Below are 22481 nucleotides of genomic sequence, written 5' to 3' on the forward strand. Positions count from 1 at the left end.
GGAGATGTGCCATTACGTCTCACTTTTGGATGAGAGCACAGTGCCAGAGCTCCCTGTCCCAGGTGGCCAGGCCCTCTGCTACTATCCAGAAGCCTTCAAAAATCATAAAGCACCTTCAAAATAATGCAAATGCCCTTCTGTGTTCTCAAGGTGTTTGCCATGGCCAGGAAAGCTAGAGGCAGACATTTGAAAACATTCTCACTTGTGTTTTCTCATGAAAGCTTAGCCTCACAAGCAGTCTGAGCTCATTAGCAGGGATATAAAAGGAAACAGCTATTTCATGGTTTGCTAAAATCATGCAAAGTGGGAATGAAGAGGCCCCATGCATTTACCAGGCTGCAGTATTGCTGTATGGAGGCCACGGTTGGGTTTACAGAAGCATTCATGGATCTTTAGAGGAATAAAGCCACTTCGAGACTACAATGTGCACTCATATCCCAGAAAGCCAGCCGTGCCCTGGGCTGCATCCCCAGCAGCGTGGGCAGCAGGGCGAGGGAGGGGGTTCTGCCCCCCTGCCCCGCTCTCTGAGACCCCCCTGCAGCGCCGCCTCCAGCTCGGGGCTCCTCAGCACGGGACAGACACGGGGCTGCTGGAGCGGGGCCAGAGGGAGCACAGAAATGCTCCGAGGGCTGGAGCCCCTCTGCTGCGAGGCCGGGCTGGGAGAGCTGGGGTTGTTCAGCCTGGGGAAGAGAAGGCTGCGGGGAGACCTTATTGCTGTCTTTCAGGGCTTAAAGGGGGACTATAGGAAGGATGGGGGCGACCTCTTTAGCAAGATCTGCTGTGACAGGACAAGGGACAATGGTTTTAAACTAAAGGAGGGGAGATTTAGACTGGATATAAGGAAAAAAACTTTTACTGTGAGGGTGGTGAGGCACTGGCCCAGGTTGCCCGGAGAGGTGGTCAATGACCCATCCCTGGACACATCCCAGGCCAGGCTGGACGGGGCTCTGAGCGACCTGATCTAGTTGAAGATGTCCCTGCTCACTGCAGGGGGTTGGACTAGATGGCCTCTGAAGGTCCCTCCCAACCCAAACCATTCTGTGATTCTATGACTCCTCGCCTGCCCAGGGCCTGATACAGCTCCCGTCACCCTGCATCGTTAGCACCTCCCAGCATTAAATTGTTTTTCCTCCCTGGTGGAGAAGAATCTCCTTCACAGATGGAGAAACAAGACGGGGAAGACTGGCAAAAAGCAGGTCTTTGCAGGCATGTTTGAAAGTCTTAAGATGCTACCGAGCCCTCCTTCTCCTCCTCCTGTGAGCTATCAGTCCCCTCTCGTAGCCCTCAAGTGATTTTTGTGACCATGCCACCTCTCCTTCTGCAACATGAGCTGGCAGAGGGGAGGAGGCCCTAACCCTGCTGTAAAGGATGCTTAACTCAAGAGCTCTGGCTTAGGATCATCACAGCAAATTCTGCTCCAGGAACCACAGGGTGGGAATTTCTCAAACAGAGCTCAGCATTGTCTTAAACCCACCCACAAGCATGTGGATCGTGGATCGTGGATCAAACCATGATGTGAGCACCACGGCTTGGGCAGAGCAAAACCTAGCTCGCTCACTCAGTTATAGGCCTGTCCGAGTTTTAGTGACTGCTATTGGCAAAACCGCAGAATCCCGTTGTTTTTTAACATCTTAACATTACATATAGACAGGGGCGTGCCACGTTTATAATTTATAAAACCAAATTTATAATTCCAGATGGATACAAATAAACCAAACAGCTACAGTAGCTCTTACCTTTATGTGTATTCCAGGCTGTTAGAGACTTACTGGCTACAATAAATACTAAACCATTTCCCTGTACACTTTAAAGAGCAGGATTTTTTCTGTTTTAAAGTTCATTGGTGGTGAGAAGTGCCAAACAAGGCTGTCTGGAATAACAAATACTACTTTTTTTTCAGTCTGATCCAAAGACCCCTGATGTCACTGCAAGGTTGAGGTCTTTGTATTGGTTTCAGCAGGTTTTGGGATCAGCCTTGGGCCACAAAAGGGACATAAAAGGTTGATGCAGCTTGAAGATTCCCTGCATTTCTCCTCTGCAGCTCAAACCTGATGAAGGAAGAGTCAAAAAGGCCTCACTTGCACTCAGCCTCTCTCAGGTGCTATCAAAAGAGGTGGCCTCTTAAGAGGTTAGTGGAGAGCAGGTCTCTAGGTCTATCTTCTCCTTCAGGACATCCACTATATGGAAATGTTGCAGCAAGAGCTAAGCAGGCTCCAGGTAGTTCAAGCCATGCAGGTCCCCAGAGGTCATCTATGGTGACACCTCAGGGAGCTGCGGCCTCAGCTGTTCAGACGTACTGGGTGCTGCACAAAAAGAGGTGAAGTTCAGCCCTGGAATTTGAAAGAGCAGCTGTGAATTTACAAGGATGGGATGAGTACAGGGATGTGACAGCCCAGACCAATTATGTCCATTATCTTTTTGAGATAACACTATTTGAAACATGCTTTTTGTGTCCATTACTTTTTGAGATAATCCTATTTAAAATGTTTTCTCCTAATTTTATTTCCCAAGCGTCAAGCTTGGTTTGTCTGCTCAATCCTTGGGCAAAAATTCCATCTGTTTAAACAGGTGTTTGCCTAAATGTGAATAGTCGTTAAGTGATAACTAACGTACCAGGCTGAAATGAAACAGGCTTCTCATCTTCCCATTTAGTTTCACGTGCTGACATTCGTTTCCTCGAAGACCTGGATGACATCCGGCTTCCTCGCGAGCTGCCGTGCCAGTGTGCCCGTGCCATCCGGGGCATCCTGCAGCCCGGCATGGAGCAGCATCCGTGCGGCGGCTGCCTGCTGCCCAGCACACGCCGCATGCAGGGCTGGCGGGGAGACAAGATGCCAAGACAGGAGCTGAGATTGCCCGGCAGGTTCGGCCTCAGCCCGCTTCACATGCGAACATCAGATTCCCAGGGAATGAAACAGAGTCAGAAGAGGGAACGCATTGAGGGTGAAAAATGACCTTTCCCAGTTGCAATACCCAGCCCAGCAGCTCTGTGATGGTGCAGCAGGGCTCAGCTGCAGCGGCCGTGCACGTCTACATCAGCGACGGGATGACCAAACCTGCCCAAGCAGGGGACATGTCTGCTTCCACACCCAGCCAACACTGGTAGAAGAACGATCAGCCCAGTTTACCCCAGCTATTGCCCTCTTCTTTCCCGCACAGGTTACTAGTCCCTCCAATCCTTCCAGTAGTACTAACCTGGCTGAGCCAAAGCTAACCAGGTCTGGAAACATATTGGGAGTAATTTAAGCCAACTTGGTTCATTTTCATGGAGTTGTGGGCAGGAGGTGCCCATGGCAGGAGGGGAAGGCTGTGGGACAGAACCAGCAGAGCAGAAGGCCTCCAGGTTATTGCTCTGTGTTTGGGGTGGATTTAATAATGATGTCCAACTGAGGAGCTTGAAACTACTCTGGATGTGACCGGGGTCCTTTACAGGCTGGGTCTCCCTGCCAGCTCACTCCAGGGACAAGGAGTAAATCAGAAAGGTTTCCATGCACTGTGTGCAGCAAAGAGCATCGCACAGGAGGAGGCTGAAATACCCCAACCCAAGCTCCAGCTCATCCCACAGACGCCTCTGGAGCACGCTGATCCAGCACAGCTCCAGCACAGTTAGGCTGTCCTATTACACGTGGCTTGTGCAGCAGGGCGAGCCAGTCATCTTCTCCTGGCTGAATCCTACACAGGAGTGAGCATCTTTTAGGCTGAGGGTCATTAGCTCCTGCTGTAGGCTGATGCTGACCATGAGGCATCCTGATCCCCACGGATAATCCATGCAGGACACTCTGCAGGAGCAGAGGCTGGGTAAGAAGCTCCTCAGGACGCAGTGACACTAACACAGCAAAGATGACAGGGAACGGGGCAGCCAACAGGCGTGAGGGTTGTATGAGTTCAGCAGAGCTCAAATCTACTCACTGAGGGGGTGGGGGGAGACATAGAGAGGTAGAAGACTAGTCATGCTCACCACTGAAGCGTGTTATTAAGCAAACCTAAAGACTGGGTAAGTTGCCAATTTTGGCAATGGCTGAAACCATTTCTATATCCTTTTTTTGTGAGAGAGATGTTGATGCAAGAGATGCCTCATACTCTCACGCTGGGAATGCCAACTCACTGGCATTACTATAGCAACTATATTTATGTTCAAGCTCTCCGTTATTTGCTCATAAGCCATTCCTAGGCAGTTTGCTAAGGAATTGAGGCTTAAGAGCTCATGTAATCGTATTTCCCTGCCCACCCTAACCATTTTGAATTGGCTAATTTCAACCAAATTTGATGGTGAGGTTACGGTATCAAAGATACTAAGCTCCCGAAAGTTTAATGCAAAATAGGCAGCTGGGGAAAGACAAAACACCAATTAGCATCTCTGTTCTTTCCCCAAGGCAAAGGTCCCAGTGCAGGCTCAACCATGCCATTAAATATCAGGAAGTCCAGCAGGAAGAAAGCCAGTGAATGAAAGCTGCAAAAAAAACCCCACACTTGCATACGTGCATCTGGCATCTCCTTGCACGCTCCGCTGAGCGGACGCAGCACAGGCTGCTTTGGAGGCTGGGCTCCTGTTACTAAAGCGCGCTCTCGCTGTCATACAGAGGGTGAACAAATAGCTCGGGAGCCTTACCAGAACGGCTCTTCCCATCCTTTGCGTGGACATCAGCGCCAAGGGACAGCAGAGTCTGGATGGTGTGCACATGTCCTTCCTGCAGTGGTGAGCACAGGCATATGGATTATTTATGCAGAACCAACTCTGCACAATTTCTCACCTTTGAGTTTAGCAGAAATAACACAGGCCCGGAAAAAAAAGGAGGCCACAAGCAATCTGTTCCTAACTGCATACAGCACCTGGAAGGGCATAGATGCAGATCCACTCTGTCACGGTCAAAACTGGGGCTACCAGGAGCTGCTCCATGCTCCAGAGGACCTCACAGCATCTGGAAATCAGGGTCGGCTGCCTGTAGCAGTGCAGATTGGGTCCATTAATCAGGGACTGAGCAGACACACTGCCGTTACCCTACAGGAATTGGTCACAAAGATGCCACCACACACCTTCTCCAGCTCTGAGAGTCAGAGCTTGGCCCACGGTCAGTGTGTCTGTACACCTCGTGTGCCCCTGGCACCAATTTCAACCTACAGGCTGAAAAAGCAGCAAGAGGCATCCCAGGAGCATAATTCTCTCTGCAAACACTTAACACAATGTTTTAAAATCAAAAGTGTTCAATGAAGACCAATAGTTCTCAAAAATCATGCTACAGCACTGAGCTGTCTCCATCGGTGGCGGTACAGCCAAAGGCACCTTGGCAGGGCAGCTGTGATAGACACACAACCCAGCCCAGATCCAGGCAGGTGGATCTGCCTTTAGACAACCGCAGATCCCATCTGATCTTCCTGATCACGGTCAATAGATCCACCTTGCATAGCCAAGACCTTGAGGTGTGAGGAATTTGGAGGACTGTCCCCCAGCGCAGCTTTGCCTTCACCAGTGGCTGCAGAGGAGTTAATGCACAAAGGACCTCTGACATATAACTGGGTGACACAACCTAACGAGATGTTTCTTAATAGCAAATTAGCACACTAATTTGTCAACCGATCTTACCTTTTCCTCTCCAGTCCTCACCTCCAGTCAACTCACTTAATTAAATTGGTTTTAACTTCAGCTGGCCACAGAGCTGTAGGATCCCTGACTTACCTTTCCCTACTGGCAGCTGGCTGTTTTTTAAAAAGAACTAAGTGACAGCAAAAAGCCGTGTCTTCTCCCACACTGTAAATCCACCTCAAGTACCACGGGGATCTAGAGTTGCTCTTACTGAGGCATATTTCAGCTCAGAGAGCAGAACCTGTTGCTGACGCGGACTGTTGCTCATCTGTCTGCAGTCGCCTCAGGCACCGGCATTTCCTAAAGGTTTACTCCAGTATTTGTAACGCCTTGTGAGAAGACGCAGAACGCCACGCTTACACACCATCACAACCCATAGCGTCCTCCATCTTTCTTCTGCCGGTAGACAGTTTTAAACGCTGCAGGGGAAAATGCAATACAGCCCCCACACCCCTCCTCTCTGCACAAGCTTCTCCATAAATAAATCCTCTCTCCCTAAATAACACGCCTGATTTTGTAATTACTTCTTCGATGCAATGAATTAGTCTTTGTCGTGCGGCATGAGACTGGAAGGACGTTATTTTTATCCCCACCGCCCACTCTTTTCCCCCATTATCGTACAACCCAGTAGCATCTTCCCCCCCTGCTCAAGGCTCCCACTTCCTTGCTGCACAAACACCCCCTCTCAGCGGCAAAGACAGCAAGCCAGGAACTGCTTTAGCTGCCACAGCCTTGGCAGCAAATTGAGTTGAAAGCGTAATTTGATTTTCATGTATTTATAAATGCAAAGTAATAAGAAAAAAAGAAATTAAAAAACCCACCAGCCAAACAAATGATGCTGTAAATATAAAGTGACACTGAGCCTCGGGAACGAAGAGAAGCCCATCAAATCGCTCCCCAATCAGCCACTTGCCAAGACAGAGCTGGGATCTTCTCCAAGACACATTATATTCCCCAATAGCCTTGCTGTTAAACGTACCCTTGGCAACCGAAAGGGCTTTCAACATGGTTTCTCAGAGCAGGAGGAAGGGAAGCTGGGAGAAAGGCCTCCTTTGTGGGAGCCAGCAAATGCCACGGCTGGGTCCTGCTGGAGGAGAATACTGTTGCCAGCACTCCCGGTAAGTGTCATTGATGCTTTTGTAGAAGCGGGGCGCTGGGATGCTGCTTCGTTCCCACTACAAGGCTAGACCAGGCTCTGAGTGCTGCATGTTAAAGCTCATGAGGTTTAACATGCAGGGATCTGAGCAGGGACCTTCCCTCACTGCCAGCTGCCAGCATGCTGCTCACTGTGGTGCAACAGCACCAAGCAGAAGGGAGGCAGCAGGGCCCCAGGAGGGATCCTGGTCAGCAGTGAGGCTTTTGGGATCTGCTCTGCACTCCCAGGGAGTGTTGAAGGACCCACAGCCCACGGGGCCCCCGCTTCCCACACAGGCGTGAGATGGGAGGAGGAGAAAGCTCAAACGACTCTCGCTGCCTGGAATTCAAAACAGCTCCTGTGTGAAGGACACCGATAAGCACCCGGGAGCTCCCTCTGCCTTTCCACCTCTCCTTTCTCACATCTGCCCGTGGGCAGGCCAGAGTCCAGCCTACCGGGACAAACAGTTGCTGTTTCACAGCACATGAGCCATCTTCTGTCCAGCAAGCTGCTGAGACTGGCCACTGACCTGCCAGGACCCAAACTGCCAGGGCTGAAGAAAGACAGAAAGAAATCTGAGCAGCATTTCATCCATGTCTCCTCTGCCAAGTGAGTGAGAAGACGCTGGTCAAGAACTGTTACAGCTCATGAACTGTTGGTATCTACAGCTCCCATTAACTAGAAGGGTGGACTCCCTTCAGGCATTGCACTTTGGTCCAAAGGCAGCAGACTGGAAGAGTAACGCTCACTAGAGGCATCCACAGCACGGCCAGATTGGTGCATAGCAAAAGAGCTGTGCCCTATCACCACCCGCCTCTGCTCCTGCACGATCCCACTGAGCCACACGCCAGGCAGGAAGGTTTACTAAGCCACAGAGCAGCCAGCGGCGTGGGCAGAAGAGTGGTGAAGAGAGCAACTCAGATACCCACTGCCACTCTGCGGACAGCTAGACACACTTAATGAGGGTCTAAAAACAATTAAACAGGGTATGGGAGTGGTCAGGAGCAGATAGATAGTGACAGAGGATGAGCTAGGAATGTAAATCCTCCAGCAGTGGCGAACATCTAAAATAGGCTGTTTTAGATGCCTGCCTGTAGCACACCAACTGGCAAAGTCTTTGTAGAGGAAGCCTGGGAACAGGAACAAACCTTGGCTGCGTAGTGCAGTGCTGTGAGTTGGAGGGCCGTCGCTCTCTCGTTGACATCGACACCCAACTCCGAGACGAGGAACTGGATGGCTTCATCCTGGGCCGTGACAGCTGCCCGGTGCAGCGGCTGAGCACCTAGTGCATCCATGGCTGTAGGACAGGCCTGGAATGGGGGAGGAGAGAAAGGGAAAGCAGTGAATAGCCTGGCTAAAACTTCAAGGACAATCACCAGCCCAAGCAGAATCATGTCTGCCTGCCACAGCCACGGTGATAGCAATGAACACGTGGGATGTCACCAGCAGGACTGGTGCAGTTGGTAGCACCACAATTTGCAGACCAGAGCCAGCTCTCTGCTGAACTTAAGCAAAACTAGGGCCAAAAAAGAAGAACCAAGCCCCCTCTCTTCAGTTGGAACGTATATGATGGGTTTCAACTGTTTAAAACAGCAAGAACCAACCCACATCCAACCTTTGTGTTGGTGGAGAAGAGCTTGGACACAGGCAGAGGAAGGGACATGGGTGGATGACCTCCGGAGATCTCTTCTGTGAGTCTCGGAACATGAACCGCAAAGACGTAAAATCAAGAAGGGGTAACAGAAGTAACACACAGTGCACTCATCTTAAAGGATATAATCCAGCCTCTTGAACTCTAGTGGGCCTGACTCATGGTTTATAAAACCTTGAAGGTAGCAACACTGCTATTAACGTTTCTGCTGCTGCTTCATGGCAGTAAGCCAGGGCACCACAACGAGGAAATTAAATCAACTATTCCATCCTCATTTTCTGAAATGTGAGACTGAAAACGTAAGCAAACTTCACAAATGTTTTATCCTGTAAGGGCCAGATGAGCAAAAACAAGCATATGAACGTCTCCTAAAGTCAACAAGTGTCTACGCACTCGAACACAACCTGGGCATCAAACCGTCTCTGCTGGGTGAGGCTACGTGTTACAGGGGAGTGAATCCAAAGCCTGTGATCTCGAAATGTGTGGTACCACCTTCCCCGGCCCACTCTGTGCCATGCTGGAGGCTCAGCTGGCCAATTCAACCTGCCAGCCGTGGCACAAACAGATTCATTGGTTTTGCCATGCTAGCTTTCTGCCAGGCCAGTGAGGTACACCAGTTTGGCACCAGTTTGGTGCAGGGGAGGGTGCAAAGTGAGGGCAATGTAGGTGAGAAGGGAGGCACAACCCCACCTCTGTGAGAATCAGCCATTAGGTGGGCTCCAACCATCTCACATCAGTTCAGCAGTCAATAAATAATGTAGTGGTCTGGTTGCTGCTACGCGCAATTGGTTCTAACGACATCCCTGTTGGAGGAAATCAGAGATTGCTGGGAGACAACACGGGAGCAGCAGTTGCCACAAGAGAGGGAGGCCAGAGATGAGTTGCTGCCCGCACAGCCAGACGCCTCGGTGTTATCCACCCTCAGCGCTGCCACAAGAGCTTCCACGCTGAGCTCTGGCACTCCCGAGTGCTGCTCTTGGCTTTGACACAGGTGCCCCTGCAGCACTGGGCAAGTCCTGTCCCCTCCTGCCACCGCCTTGTCTCTCCATCCCCCTTCACCAGCTGTGAGGACACATCCCTGCCCCAGGGTGAGATCTGCACCATGAGCGGAGTCCTGGTGGCCTTACTCGGCACAATATTGCTCATCTCCAGGGGGAATTTGCCTTCTTTCACAATTCACTTCTTTACAATTCGGGAATTTGCTTCTTTACCATACGGTTACGGTGAACTCGTGGACTGCCTGTCCTGGCAGTTCTAGGTCAGGTGCTGGAGGAGGCAGCTGAGTGTTTTGGCACCTACCTGGTGTTTCTCCAGGAGCAGGCGGGCAATGTTGACATGCCCGTTCTGGATAGCATCCATAAAGGGAGTGACTCCACATCTGTCTCTGCTGTCAGGTTTGTACTGGCACCTGGGAGAGACGACAAAAGCCAGGACAGAGTTGTTCACTGCTCTAAAATCTTGACTGCACCGGTTGCTTTGCATTTGTGGGGCAGGAGACTATCAGCAGATGGGATTGGAAATGGCAGATACAGAGCCTGCTCGTAGACCATGCACAAACCTGTCTCAGTGCTTTATGGCCTGGGGTACGGTCTGCTGGGATTTTTTGGGTCAGAGGTCTGGTACTCAGCCAGTGCAGCTTGCTCGGGGCTGCAGAAAAGCCAGGGCTCTACAGATTGTTTATATTTCCCTTGCCCCCCAAACAGGGGATCTCTAGAAGGGGTAGGGTGTGCATTGGTGGAGGGGAAAACCATATCCTCATGTAACAACACCACAATCAAAAAATCAAAGCCCACAGGTCTCGCTCAGGTTAGAGCTCCATTGAAATGAGAGAAGACTGAATTCAAATTGAAAGCTGGGCTCAAATCACAGGGCTACGTTTATGCTGGGCCAAGCACGGACAGGAATTAACAAGGCTGGGGCAAGTCAGCTAACGGAAGCTGTAGCTAGCAGTGGCTGTGATGCCCAGGGAAAGCTGCTCCAGCTCTGTCAGCGGGCAGCGCTGGTTATGAAGCTAACAGGGTCAGGATGACTGGGCATGGGCTGATTTAAAGCCACTTCACAGCGGTCTTCCAGGAGCTAGAGCCTGCAAATAAAGCCTGGAGGCTGAGTCTAGCCTGGAGGAGATAGACCCAAAACCGAGCTGCCAGAAAACTGTTTTGTTGTTATCGTATGGCCTGAGACACACGGGAGGCAACAGGAATGAATCAGCACAGAAGAAGAGCCGAGTTATATAACCAGGGTTTATGTCATAGCGAAGTCAGAACCCATCGGAGCTCATCCGGAGAGCATCCTTGTCTCAAAGGCCCCTAACAGGCTGTGAAAAACCTGGAGGAAACAGAGAGGGCCTCGGGATCACACGCAGGGCAGCTGTGCAACCAGGCTTCCCAAATGGCATAAACGCCCTTTGTGTCCGGGCGGCTGGAGTGAGCCTGGCAGAGGACGGGAGGCGGGGGAGAGCGGGGAAGCAGAGGCAGGGCCAGGAGGAAGCCTGCTTACCGCTCCAGGAGCAGCTCCACAACGTCAAAACAGCCATGCATTGCTGAGAGAGAGAGAAGTGCAGGGTTAATTTATGTTTTCATGCCACCGTCTGCCTACGGTGAAACATAATCAGGTTTCTGACCCTTTTGGCTTACTCATGATGTGGGAAGGGGTTCCAAGAGGCTTAAAAAAATAAATCAAAGCTGTGAATTTAATTAAAACATTGTCTCTGGATCTTAAGCCTTCCTTTCCCCTGATCCTATAGGAAAATACCAGAAAAACAGGAAAGAGATATGGATATAGGCACCATTTGCCTCTACCTACATGAGACTCTACGCACAATTAAACTGACACAAAGGTCTTTTCTTGCAAGTATTTGTTAATCCCTGAAGCAAAATCCGTGAGAAGCAAAATGAACACAAAGCAGGGAGCTGGTGAAGAGCTGGATGGCATTTCCACCCCTCCTCAGCCACGCAGGCTACCCGTCACTCCCATCTCATCATCCTAATGAAGCATCCTCACCCAGACAGCATCTCAGAGGAAAAACACTAACAGTGGGGGAGGATTTGAATATCACACACTGAGATATTCTCTCTCTCTTTTTTTTTTAAAAAAGACACCGTATTACAGCAATGTAAGGACAGTCTTGATCTGGCTTTTTTTTTTCTGCAGGTCATTTTGCAAAACAAATGAAATACCTTAAAGAAAAAAAAAGTCAGACCAAGCCTGGAGCTGCTACATCAGGGTATTAACTCTGTGCAATGGAAGAAGGGCCCCTGGCAAATATCTGTTATCAGCAATAACCTTCAGATGCAGCTGCACAATAGATGTTCTTTGAAAGCCCAACGAGGGGTTTCCATCCTCCCAGATCTTGGCCGTTTGCTCCTGCCCCCTGCCCGTTTATCACCCCTTCACCTGAGCTGATGTGAATACAGGCAGAGTCACACTGTGAAAAGGATTTTTGAAATGGAGGCTTTAAAAAAACCCCAAGCTATCTGAAGGAAAAACACCCCAAGCAACACGATTACATCCATCCACAGCAACAGAGACACATGAAAGCTGCGGCGCTCAGATCCACTGTTGCTCTCCACTTCCTCTAATTACACCTTCCCCGTTCTCTTCCCTTAGGCTACGGATATATGAAGCAGCAAAGCTTGAGGGATCAACCCCAAAAAAAATTGCATGGGGAGGAGAAAATTACCCATCATCTATCCAGGGATAACGGTGCCAGAAAGCCAGCTGGACTGGTCACGGGTTAATGTGCTCACATCCACACCCTCGGGACGTAAACTCATTGAGACGGCGGTTCATCTTGACGTGATTTCCCCCGGCAGCTCCAGCATCATCTCCGGCCCCTGCCTCAGGAGCTGCGTCTGTGTAACTGGGCTTTGTGGTAGTGCACATGGGGATGCTGGCACCAGCAGCCACCGAGCAGCACCCTCCAGCATTGTCCTGGGTTAAAATTATGCTGGAGGTAAAGGTGGATTAGGCAGCTCCAGCCCTTCCTGCTGCCCAGTAGTTCCCACACCAGCTGCTGTTCCACCAATGTGTGGTCCAAGGTCTAACTTGGATTAGTAAAATGACCAGAAATCAACCCAAATCACGGGTTGATGGCTTTACCACAGGTAAAGTCAAATGTAGGAGGAAACACGGAGGTGGAGACACCTCTATGAAGCAGTGAGAACCGGGTGCTGGATCCCACTGTTGCTGTCTGTACCTCCATATCTCAAGCGCTACAAAGCAGGGAGGAGACTTTAAGCTCAAGGTCAAAAGCACCCCTTTTCCTCAGGACAGTCCTCACCCTGCTCCCGACCCTCTCCCCAGATCCTCAAGCCCCAGATCCCAACTCAACATCCACCCCTCTGTGGGGAGAGGGCTGGGAGGGGACTGCGAGCCCAGCTTGACAACCCAGACACAGAAACACAAGATTGAGCAAGGACAGGAGAATGCATAAATAAACGAGGATTAGCCATTTCTCATTCAGGCAACCTGCTCCTCGCCACCCAGCCCGAAACGTCAAACAACTCATCAGCTATTTTTCATTCCCAGGTCAAGCACAAGGACTAAGGCACAGCCAATGCCCCTGGGCTGGGACTGTCACTGCTGATGAGCATAGTGCGGTGCACAGGCGGCTGCTGAGGGCCGATGAAGTAACGGGAATGACAGCCAAGGAGCAAGATACTCAACAGATTAATTACAGCACAGCAGGGGTCCCCTCACGATACCTCAGGTCTTTCCAGAGAGTCAATCCTTATTAAATTCTTTGGGAAATTAGTTTAGGTAGCCGCAGCTTTAAGCAGTGGCTCCCCACACTCATCCCTCCTACAGATACACTGCCAAACCCTGGGACACCCAGCCTAATCCCCACGCAGGGATGGGGCACATCTCAGATTCGGGTCAGCCACCACCCTCCCGCCCCGAGCCTGCCCCACAATGTCACCCTAACTTGGCGTCACATACCTCTCCCTTCACTCCCTCACTCCCTTCATTGTCCACTCCCACAGCATCTCTGGAGGACAGAGTTAAGGGGATTTAAGCTGTGGGAAGACCTGTGCTTTATCTGCACTGCTTAGCTTGCACGGGTCTATGGGTAACCAGACCTGATAACTCTGTAAGGGGCAATGAGACATGGCAGGACAAATTTAATTCTGCATTAACATATTTTTGGGCCATTCAACTTATTAAGGCTCAGAGGACTTAACTGAGCCACACCTCATGCATCATTCATAAATTAAAATTTATCACTCCCCCATCTTAAGGGTGAAAGAGTCAGAAAACCAGAAACCGAATCCAAGCTGCCTCTGGGTCACCGTGCAGCTAACTGTGTCCTTCTGCTCCCCACCATGCATACAGATGACGTCTGTCGTTCCTCAAACCAGTTCACATCCTTTATATGTCATTTTAAACCCATGAAAAGGACAAGGCAGGGGAATGGGATGTGGTGGGCTCCAACCCTAACAACAGCCCCTGTGTATTCCCAGCAGAAACTATCCTTTTCCTGAAAGGCACCCTGGATTTCTCACCACTCAGCACTACCTTCTTAAGAACCACGTGGGAATGACCACACCTGTAATGCTTTTTCTGGAGGTTTTATCTAGAGACTCTACGGCTCTTCAGATTTGCCATAATGACTGAACCCACCAAGCACTCGGACAAAAATGGATCATTTTGAGAGATACGTCTCTTACAAAACCTCACAACAAGACTATAAACCAAACCAGTAAAAATGTCCATCAACAGCGAGGTCCCAAAAGGTGCCTCTCAGCACCTCTGCTGCTTTTAGGACTTCTAAAATGCCAGGACATGCTTGGAGCCTTGCAGATTTTCCCAGTGCAATTCACAACTTTATACACCAGCAAGGAAAAGTGTATTGCAATGTGTTCTGAGCCGTGGGAGCTTGGACATATCTGTCACAGGGAGGCAGAGATGGAGATAAACACTCTGGTCCAAGGACACCAGAGTCAGTGGGTGACTACAAGTGCTCCTGGTACGGATCCACCACTCCCAAAGGAACATTACTGGTTATAACCTCTATGATGGACCATATAACCTCTCTGGATGGAGGCCCGTCACTAGTGGTGTTCCCCAGGGGTCTGTGCTGGGTCAACAGGCCTAGTCAACATATTCATCAGTGACCTGGACAAAGGGACAGAGCGTAACCTCAGCAAGTTCGCTGATGATACCAAGCTGGGAGGAGCAGCTGATACACCAGAAGGCTGTGCTACCACCCAGCGAGACCTGGACAGGCTGGAGAGCGGGGCCCAGGGGAACCTCATGGGATTCAACAAGAGCAAGTGTCGGGTCCTGCCCCTGCGGAAGAACAACCCCCCACACCAGCACAGGCTGGGGGGGACCTGCTGGAGAGCGGCTCTGCTGAGAGGGTCCTGGCAGTGCTGGGGGGCAGCGAGGTGACCCTGAGCCAGCACCGGGCCCTTGGGGCCAAGGAGGCCAACGGTGTCCTGGGGTGCATGAAAAGGAGTGTGGCCAGCAGGGCGAGGGAGGTTCTCCTCCCCCTCTGCTCTGCCCCAATGAGGCCACACCTGCAGGGCTTCGGCCAGTTCTGGGCCCCCCAGCTCAAGAAGGGCAGGGAACTGCTGGAGCAAGGCCAGCGCAGAGCTGCCAAGGTGATCAGGGGCTGGAGCACCTCCCTTGTGACGAAAGGCTGAGAGACCTGGGCTTGTTCAGCCTGGAGAAGAGAAGGCTGAGGGGGGATCTCATCTATGCTTATAAATACCTGAAGGGCGGGTGTCAGGAGGATGGGGCCGGGCTCTTTTCAGTGGTGCCCAAGGCCAGGCCAAGGGGCAACGGGCACAAGCTGGAACACGGGAAGTTCCCCCTGAACATGAGGCCAACCCCTTTGCTGTGCGGGTGCCAGAGCAGGGGCACAGGCTGCCCAGAGAGGCTGTGGGGTCCCTTCCCTGGAGACATTCACCCCCCGCCTGGACGCGGCCCTGTGCCCCCTGCTCTGGGTGTGCCTGCTCCAACAGGGGGTGGGACGGGGTGAGCTCCAGAGGTCCCTGCCAACCCCCACCAGTCTGGGATTCTGTTATAACTGCTATTCACCACAAAAACATGCTTTGAACACAGGCAAAATCAAGCACAATGGGAATCAGGGACCTTCCAACCTCACAAGCTCGGTCTTTGGCACATCATTAAGAAATAGTAAGTCTGATTCTTGCTGTTTATTTTTCTGAAACCAACTAACATGAGTAGCCTGCGGTGAAACCCTGCAAAGACATAGCAGACCACTGTTAGCAAATGGAAGTTCAGAGAAGTGAGCTCCCATCAGTGCCCACCACTAGCATCTTCTCATTTTATTTCAATAACTTAATTTTTAATGGTTTGCCTGTGATTTTGCATGAAGATAGGTCACACTTTGCTTCTCCAAACTAAATGTGAACTGAAACAACAGCCATTTTATGTTCTCCACTACCACCACAGCCCACTCTCACTCTTCTTTTCCAATGTGCCTGGTAGCAACGGGACCCTCTTTACCTGCTGTGTGCAGAGGCGTTCTCTTTATCGTGCTCTCTGTGTCCCAGCTGCCAGGGGACATGTCCAGCAGGTACCGGAGGACCTGGGGATGGCCCTCTCGGCTCGCTATGTGGAAGCAATTCCAGCCATCCTTGTTCTTCAGCAGCGGGTTGGCTCCATGCTCCATGAGAGCTTTGATCACTTCCAGGTTTTGCCGGGTGCAAGCCATCATTAGGGGAGTCCTAAAAGAAAGACAAGACGAACATAATAACCAGAAAGACAGTGCCATACAAGCCTGACGGCTTTCATTGTAACATCTGAGCTTGAAGCATGATTTAAAGTTGTCTGTAGCACCCACTACCTTGTCTAATAAAACACAGTCTAATAAAAGACAGTAGCTCAATGCCAGCTGTGGTAAGCTAGTCAGAGGGGAAACTGATGTGCTAAAACCACTCTGAGGTAGTAGGAAACTGCTTGCTAAGACTTTCTCCAAGCCCAAGACTAAATTTATCGTCCTACCTGCATTTGGATGCTTTGACTGGGGCTCACTACACACTGTGTATTGACCCATGAGATTTTACAGCACTGTTTTTTTCATGCGGGTAATATGGGGTGTGGACTTTTGGGGACTGTTGAGACAGAGCTGTTAACATCAGTGTTTCTTATCCCAGCCAGTCACCCAGGCAGACAGCTGTGGGGCTGCAGGCAACAAACCACAGGCAGCTCCACATCTCCTGGCAGTAGAACATGAGTGTACCAGCGAATACAACTCTGGAACATTTCTGACACAAAGCAGCTGGCCTGGAGTGAAGTTTTTCACAGTTTTGTCCTGTTTCACATGCCTGGGAACAACCTTTGATATTTAAAAACATTTTTACAAGCTCCCCAGGGGAAGAGCATCTTCTCCATCCCACAATGTCCAAGCTGTGCCTTGCACGGATTGTGTGTACGCTCCTGGAAAGCCAGTGGGTACATCTGACAAATAAACACAGCGAACAGCCCATCTTGCCCTGCTTTCAACACCGTATCCTGCAACAACCACATTTTCACACCTATAACCCATATGCTGCACACTAACAAACACCCCAGCTCCTGCCTGGCAGCAGGGTAGGTTCACCACTGAGTCTCTCCTCCCTGGTGACCCATTCTCTTCTTGCCCATCCTTCCCCACTGAGGATCGGTGTGCTTGCTGGACCTGCAGTCTCCTTTGGAGGAGCGAGCCGAGAGCCATCAGCAGGCAGGTGTTACCTGACGGTTTACTGGCAAGGCAAAGTATGGGTAACTCGAGGTGGTGAACCCACTGACCTCTACTGCGTTTGGCTTTACTTAAGTGACCAATTTCACTGACCTCACTGGCACCAACCCCTGTTTTCCTTAACTACCACATTATATAACAATAACAGTTCAACTGCTGCAAGCGGGAGCTGCATTCTCCGTTTTAGCTGTTTATAAACTTCACCCAGCCATCAAATGCTGGGTGCGTGCACGGATCAGACAGAAACCTCCAAGCTTTCCCAGAAAAGATGAACACTCCTTCAGTACAGAGAGGGCTTATCTCCCCTTCACCAACCCACGTACGTCAGCTGGGAGACAAAAAAAACCAACCCCGTTCCTCATTCAGGAAAAGCCGCTGCACAAAAACTTCCCACTGCATAAAAAACAAGAACTCCTGGGCCTAAACTGCAGGGAGAGAGATTTGGCTTAGACATTAGGACAAATGCTCCAGTTGTGAGGACAGATAGGACAAGAAGAGAGTGCTGAGAAGGGAGATAAAATCTCCAGTGATGGAGATTTTTAAGAAGAGATTAGAGAAGCGGCTGCTGGGAACGATGGGGTAGAGCTGAGCCTGGAGCTTCATGTTTCCTGCAGCTCCATTTCAGTGCTTCAGATCAGCATATGTTTTCAATGCTAATGAGACTGTCCAAAGGCTGGGACATGCGCTAGCAAGGACGTAGGTCCCCGTTTTTAATCCGTGGATGGAAGGATGCTGCGGGCCTATCACAGAAAACCAAGCTTGCACACGAGTCTGCACACAGCTCATGAGATCTCTGCCTCCCTCGGCTCCCCCTGATGTCAGCACGACGCTGTCACACCCTCGAATTACGAGGACTGGGGATGCTGCCGTTTTATTTGTGTTAGTTCAGCTTCAAAACAGCCTCCCCAGGCTTTAATTTGTGGGCTGGGGAGAATCTTTGCTTCCTTTTGCAAGGTGATACACAGAAATCTCCCTCCCTAAGAGGAGAATTTGACATTAATCAGGCCTGCTGCTTGTCTGCAGATTAGGCTTTATTTTTTATTCCCAATTCTCATTCCCTCATTATTTGCTTATGTGTTGCCCTAGTAGGAGGCAAACAAAAGCCCTGAAGAAATCAGTTGTTTCTTGGGTTGCTGAGGCTGTTGCTATTATATCAGTAGCAAATCTGACCTGAGAGGCTCTGTTTTCTGAGGGGGGAAACAGGAGTAAAGCTTACTTCTTATCTTCTTATTTCAGTTTCCAGCAACTGGGACACAAAAATGTGAATCAGTTTCACTGATTCCCATCAAACAGGGGAACAAATAGCTGTGGATGAAGGCTTTTAAGTTGGATCTGCTAAGGAGCCAGTAATTTACTACTTCTACGATAAACGGGGAGATCAGTGATAGGGCTGGAATTTAGCTCAGAAAGCCAACCATCTCCTGGGCGGCATCCCCAGCAGCGTGGGCAGCAGGGCGAGGGGGGGGGTCCTGCCCCTCTGCCCCTCTGCCCTGTGAAACCCCCCTGCAGCGCCGCCTCCAGCTCAGGGCTCCTCAGCACGGGACAGACACGGGGCTGTTGGAGCGGGGCCAGAGGGGGCACAGAAATGCGCCGAGGGCTGGAGCCCCTCTGCTGCGAGGCCGGGCTGGGAGAGCTGGGGTTGTGCAGCTGGGGAAGAGAAGGCTGCGGGGAGACCTTATTGCTGTCTTTCAGGGCTTAAAGGGGGACTATAGGAAGGATGGGGGTGACCTCTTTAGCAAGATCTGCTGTGACAGGACAAGGGACAATGGTTTTAAACTAAAGGAGGGGAGATTTAGACTGGATATAAGGAAAAAAACTTTTACTGTGAGGGTGGTGAGGCACTGGCCCAGGTTGCCCAGACAGGTGGTCGATGACCCATCCCTGGACACATCCCAGGCCAAGCTGGACGGGGCTCTGAGCAACCTGGTCTAGTTGAAGATGTCCCTGCTCACTGCAGGGGGTTGGACTAGATGGCCTCTAAAGGTCCTTCCCAACCCAAACCATTCTCTCATTCCATGATTGTAAGTGACGGCTCCTGCAGTCGCATTCCCACCTTCTGCACCCAAACCTCTTTCAGATGTCACTCTGACCCATGGCAAAGCAAGTCAGTGACCTACCAGTCTGCCTTTTTCAAGCAGTCTACGCTCGCGCCTCTCTCCAGGAGGTAGGAAACACACTCCCCGTGGCCCATGGAGGCCGCTTCATGGAGGGGTCTTTTGTAGTCGCTATTAAACTCCTCAACATCCATCCCCAGCACCTCTACCAGGTAGGCAAGGACGTCCCGGTGCCCGTACCGGGCAGCGTGGTGCAGCAGCGTGTCCCCCGAGCGCCCGTAGCGTTGACTCCGCACCACCGGGCCCAGCGTGTCGTCCGGCCGCAGCTCGTCCCGGAGGAGGTCCAGCCGTCCCTCCTGCACCAGCCGGAGCAGCGGCCTCGGCCTCTCCCCTTCCGCCATAGCTAGAGCTCTGGGAGAAAGGGGCAAAAATCACAATTATGGTTTCAAACTGCATGAATACAATGGCTGCTTCCTGGGTTGGGATAAACAGAAATTACTTTTTCTCCCTCAGGAAAAACAGAACCTGGCCTCTCCCTCCAGAAAACCAGAAATTGTCTTTTCCCTCAGCACATCCACAAACAGGCCTCTCCCTCAGGATAACCAGAAACTTCCTTCTCCCTCAGAACAACAAGGAATTTCATTTTCCCTCCAGAGAAACAGAAATTTCTTCTCCCCTCAGGAAATGCAGGAACCAGCCTCTCTCTCAGGAAAAACAGATTTCCTTTTCCCTCAAGAAAACCAGGAATCAGCCTCTCCCTCAGTTAGAGCAGAAATTTCCTTTTCCCTTGGGAAAACTAAGAACTGGTCTCTCTGTTGGAAAACAAGGTATTTCCTTTGCCTTAGGAAAACCAGGATCCAACCTCTCCCTCAGGAAAAACAGAAATTCCCCTTCCCCTCTGGAAAACCAGAAATTTCCTTTTCACTCAGGATAACTAGAAACCAGCCTCTTGCTCAGGAATACCAAAATTTTCCTTTTCCCTTAGGAAATCCAGAAAACTACTTCTTCAGTAAAACCAGACATTTCCTCTTTCCTCAGGAATACCAGAAACTGTCCTCTCCCTCAGGAAAAAGAGAAAATCTCTTTCCCCTCAGGAAAACCAGAAATTACTTTTTCCTTAGGAAAACCTGAAATTGGCATCTCCCTCATGGAAAAAAAATAATTTCCTTTTCCCAGTGGAAAAAAAGAAATTTCCCATGGGAAAACCAGAAATCAGCCTCTCCCTCTGGAAAACCTGAAATTTCCAAGGGAAAAGGAAGTGCTTTTCCCTTAGGAAAATCAGGAAGGTGCCTCTCTCTCAGGAAAACCAGAAACCCAACTTTCCCTCCAGAAAACCAGAAATTCCCTTTTTCTTGGGAAAAGCAGAAATCAGGCTCTCCCTCAGCAAATCCAGAAATTCCCTTTCCCTCAGGAAAACCAGAAACGCGCCTCCTCGTTAGGAAAAACAGACAATTCCTTTTCACTCAGGAAAACCAGGGACTGGCCTCTTCATGCAGAAAACCACTAGTTTCCTTTTCCCATTGGGAATTGTCAGAAAACAGCCACTCCTTCAGGAAAATCAGAAATTTCCTTTCCCCTTAGGAAAACTAGAAACTGGCTGCTCCCTCAGGAAAAACAGAATTTTCTTTTCATCTTAGGAAAACCAGAAATTTTCTTCTCCTCTTAGGAAAACCAGAAACCAGCCACTCCTTCAAGAAATCCAGAAATTTCCCTTTCCCTCAGAAAAAAATGAAATTTCCCTTTTCCTCAGGAAAACCAGAAATCGGCCCCTCCTTCAGGAAAAACGGAAATTCCCTCTTCCCTTAGAAAATTCAGAAAATGACCTCTCCCTTCAGTAAAACCAGAAATACCCATTTCCTTCGGGAAAATCAGAAACCAGCCTCCCCCCCTCAAGAAAACCGGCAACTTCTCCCTCAGGGAAACCGGAACTTCCCTTTTCCTTCAGGAATACCAGGCACCGGCCTCGCCCTCAGGCTGGGGACCCGCCACATTTCCCTCCCCTCGATAAGAACAAGCGATTAGAACCCACCCGCGCGCTGCTGGGGCTGCGTGACGTCACACGTGGCAATACGCGGCGGCGTGGCGTCATACGTGGAATCAAGAGGACACCAGTAAACAAGCTCTAGGAGCATTTCTGTCGGCCCTAAGCGCGTTACCCCCCCCACGCCTTGGGCTCGTCCGAACCCGGAAGAGCTGCGCCATTGGGCAGCGCCGGGTCGCTTAACTCTCTGATTGGTCGGCGGGATGGGACGGGGCGGGGCGAGGCCGGCGGCAACGCGCGGGAGCCGCGGAGGCGGGTCTGAGCGCGGCTGGAGCGGAGTGAGTGGCGGGTAGAGGGGGTTGGACACGGGACCCTTCCCCTTAGCAACGGGGGGTGGGGGGCCGGTGGGTGAGAAGGGGTTAAAGAAGGGACCCCTCGGCTTTGAGGATGGAGCCTCGGCAATGGGAGGGGCCTTGGTATTGGGGGAGACCCTTGGCGTTGGGGGGCGCGGGGCTTGGCATTGGGGGAGCAGCCTTGGCAATGGGGGGGGCCTTGATAATGGGTGGACTCCTTGGTATTGAGGAGTGCTTGGCGTGGCAGGGGGGAGCCTTGGCAATGGGAGGGACTTTGGCAGTGGGGGGCACAGTGGAGGAGAGCCCTTGGATGTGGAGGTGGCAGGCCGGGGGCAGGGGATGGCAGCGGGAGGGGGGGCTCTCCTGGGCCAGCGTGGGGCAGCCTCGGGGGGCCCTAGGCTGCTGAGGATCTCCTCGGGTGGGCACTATGCTGGGGTGCAGGAGGCCGGTGCATCCGTGTGGGGAAAGGGTTTGGAAACAAAGTGGTGGTGGGAGCAGCTCTGACCTTCCAAATATTTCTCGTCCCCATGGATCTTCCCCCATTCTTTGTGGCTGCTGCTCATGGCTGATCCTTTCACTTCACAGCTGGAATGGCTGATGAGCTCCGCTCCCCCTCACGTTCCTTATGTGATCGAAGCTGTAAACCCATCGTGTGTGACGCAACATTTGCTCAGCACTTCTGTGTCTACTGCTGTCGCCAGTGGAAAATCTCAGGAAAAGGGAAAAAACATGAATTTAGGTGAAGTCTGAGTGGGTCATCTGCTTGTGTTGGGTTTCTTGACTTGAACCCTGTGCTGGGGTCCTGGTGCTTTGGGGGTTTTGCTGTTCAGGGGTAGGGGAGCAGAGGTTTTGCCCCCAATCCTACACCTAGCCTTCCACGAGACCTTTCTGTGTCCAACAGCTCCGGGAATGGGCACAGGGCCGGTACCTCAGCTCTTGATGTTTGCCAGGACCATGTGCTTAAGAGAATTGGGGTGCTTCAATGATTCCTGCTGTTTAATCTGAAAAACTTTTCAATT

At 51.1% G+C, this 22481-nt stretch overlaps 2 protein-coding genes across 13 annotated transcripts in view; one reads left to right on the forward strand and one right to left on the reverse strand.

Annotated features, from left to right (window-relative positions):
• Positions 1-1606: 1606 nt before the first annotated feature.
• ANKRD16 (ankyrin repeat domain 16) lies at positions 1607-22107 on the reverse strand. 8 transcript variants are annotated; one of them, XR_012658681.1, is made up of 9 exons: positions 21968-22107; positions 19192-19539; positions 15841-16061; positions 10864-10906; positions 9667-9775; positions 7865-8026; positions 4610-4688; positions 2614-2879; positions 1607-2330 (listed from the first exon to the last, which is right to left on the reverse strand). XR_012658681.1 is itself a non-coding variant. In XM_075081786.1 (9 exons), exons 1-8 carry the CDS (start codon positions 22003-22005, stop codon positions 2655-2657), a joined length of 984 nt encoding a protein of 327 aa, XP_074937887.1. In that variant the 5' UTR covers positions 22006-22107; the 3' UTR covers positions 1607-2330; positions 2614-2654. The 8 variants fall into 8 exon arrangements, 6 of the variants coding, with proteins under 6 accessions (XP_074937887.1, XP_074937883.1, XP_074937884.1 ...); XR_012658682.1 differs by lacking the exon at positions 21968-22107 and adding an exon at positions 21158-21308; XM_075081786.1 differs by having other exon boundaries at positions 2614-2815; positions 19369-19539.
• The window catches only part of FBH1 (F-box DNA helicase 1), a 35884-nt gene continuing 34759 nt past the window's right edge, over positions 21357-22481 (forward strand). Inside the window, exons 1-2 of one of the 5 annotated variants that reach the window (XM_075081781.1) lie at positions 21357-21447; positions 22048-22201. In XM_075081781.1, the coding sequence (XP_074937882.1) occupies positions 21373-21447; positions 22048-22201 (229 nt within the window). In that variant the 5' untranslated portion in view covers positions 21357-21372. Of the gene's footprint in view, positions 21448-21513; positions 21586-22047; positions 22202-22481 lie in introns of those variants that run through there. The other 4 variants (XM_075081774.1, XM_075081777.1, XM_075081776.1 and 1 more) reach the window with 4 other exon arrangements.

This window comes from Phalacrocorax aristotelis, chromosome 1 (assembly GCF_949628215.1).
Source record: "Phalacrocorax aristotelis chromosome 1, bGulAri2.1, whole genome shotgun sequence".
In the NCBI taxonomy this organism is placed as follows: domain Eukaryota; kingdom Metazoa; phylum Chordata; class Aves; order Suliformes; family Phalacrocoracidae; genus Phalacrocorax; species Phalacrocorax aristotelis.

Excerpts from the sequence above, each read along its gene's own strand:
- ANKRD16 (XM_075081782.1), bottom strand. The coding sequence starts at position 22,005 with ATGGGGGAAGATCCATGGGGACGAGAAATATTTGGAAG. Across the intron at positions 10,907-15,840 it reads AACGCCTCTGCACACAGCAG|CAATGCATGGCTGTTTTGAC; the intron begins GTAAAGAGGGTC and ends TCTCTCTCTCAG. Across the intron at positions 8,027-9,666 it reads TGCTCCTGGAGAAACACCAG|GCCTGTCCTACAGCCATGGA; the intron begins GTAGGTGCCAAA and ends CCCCCATTCCAG.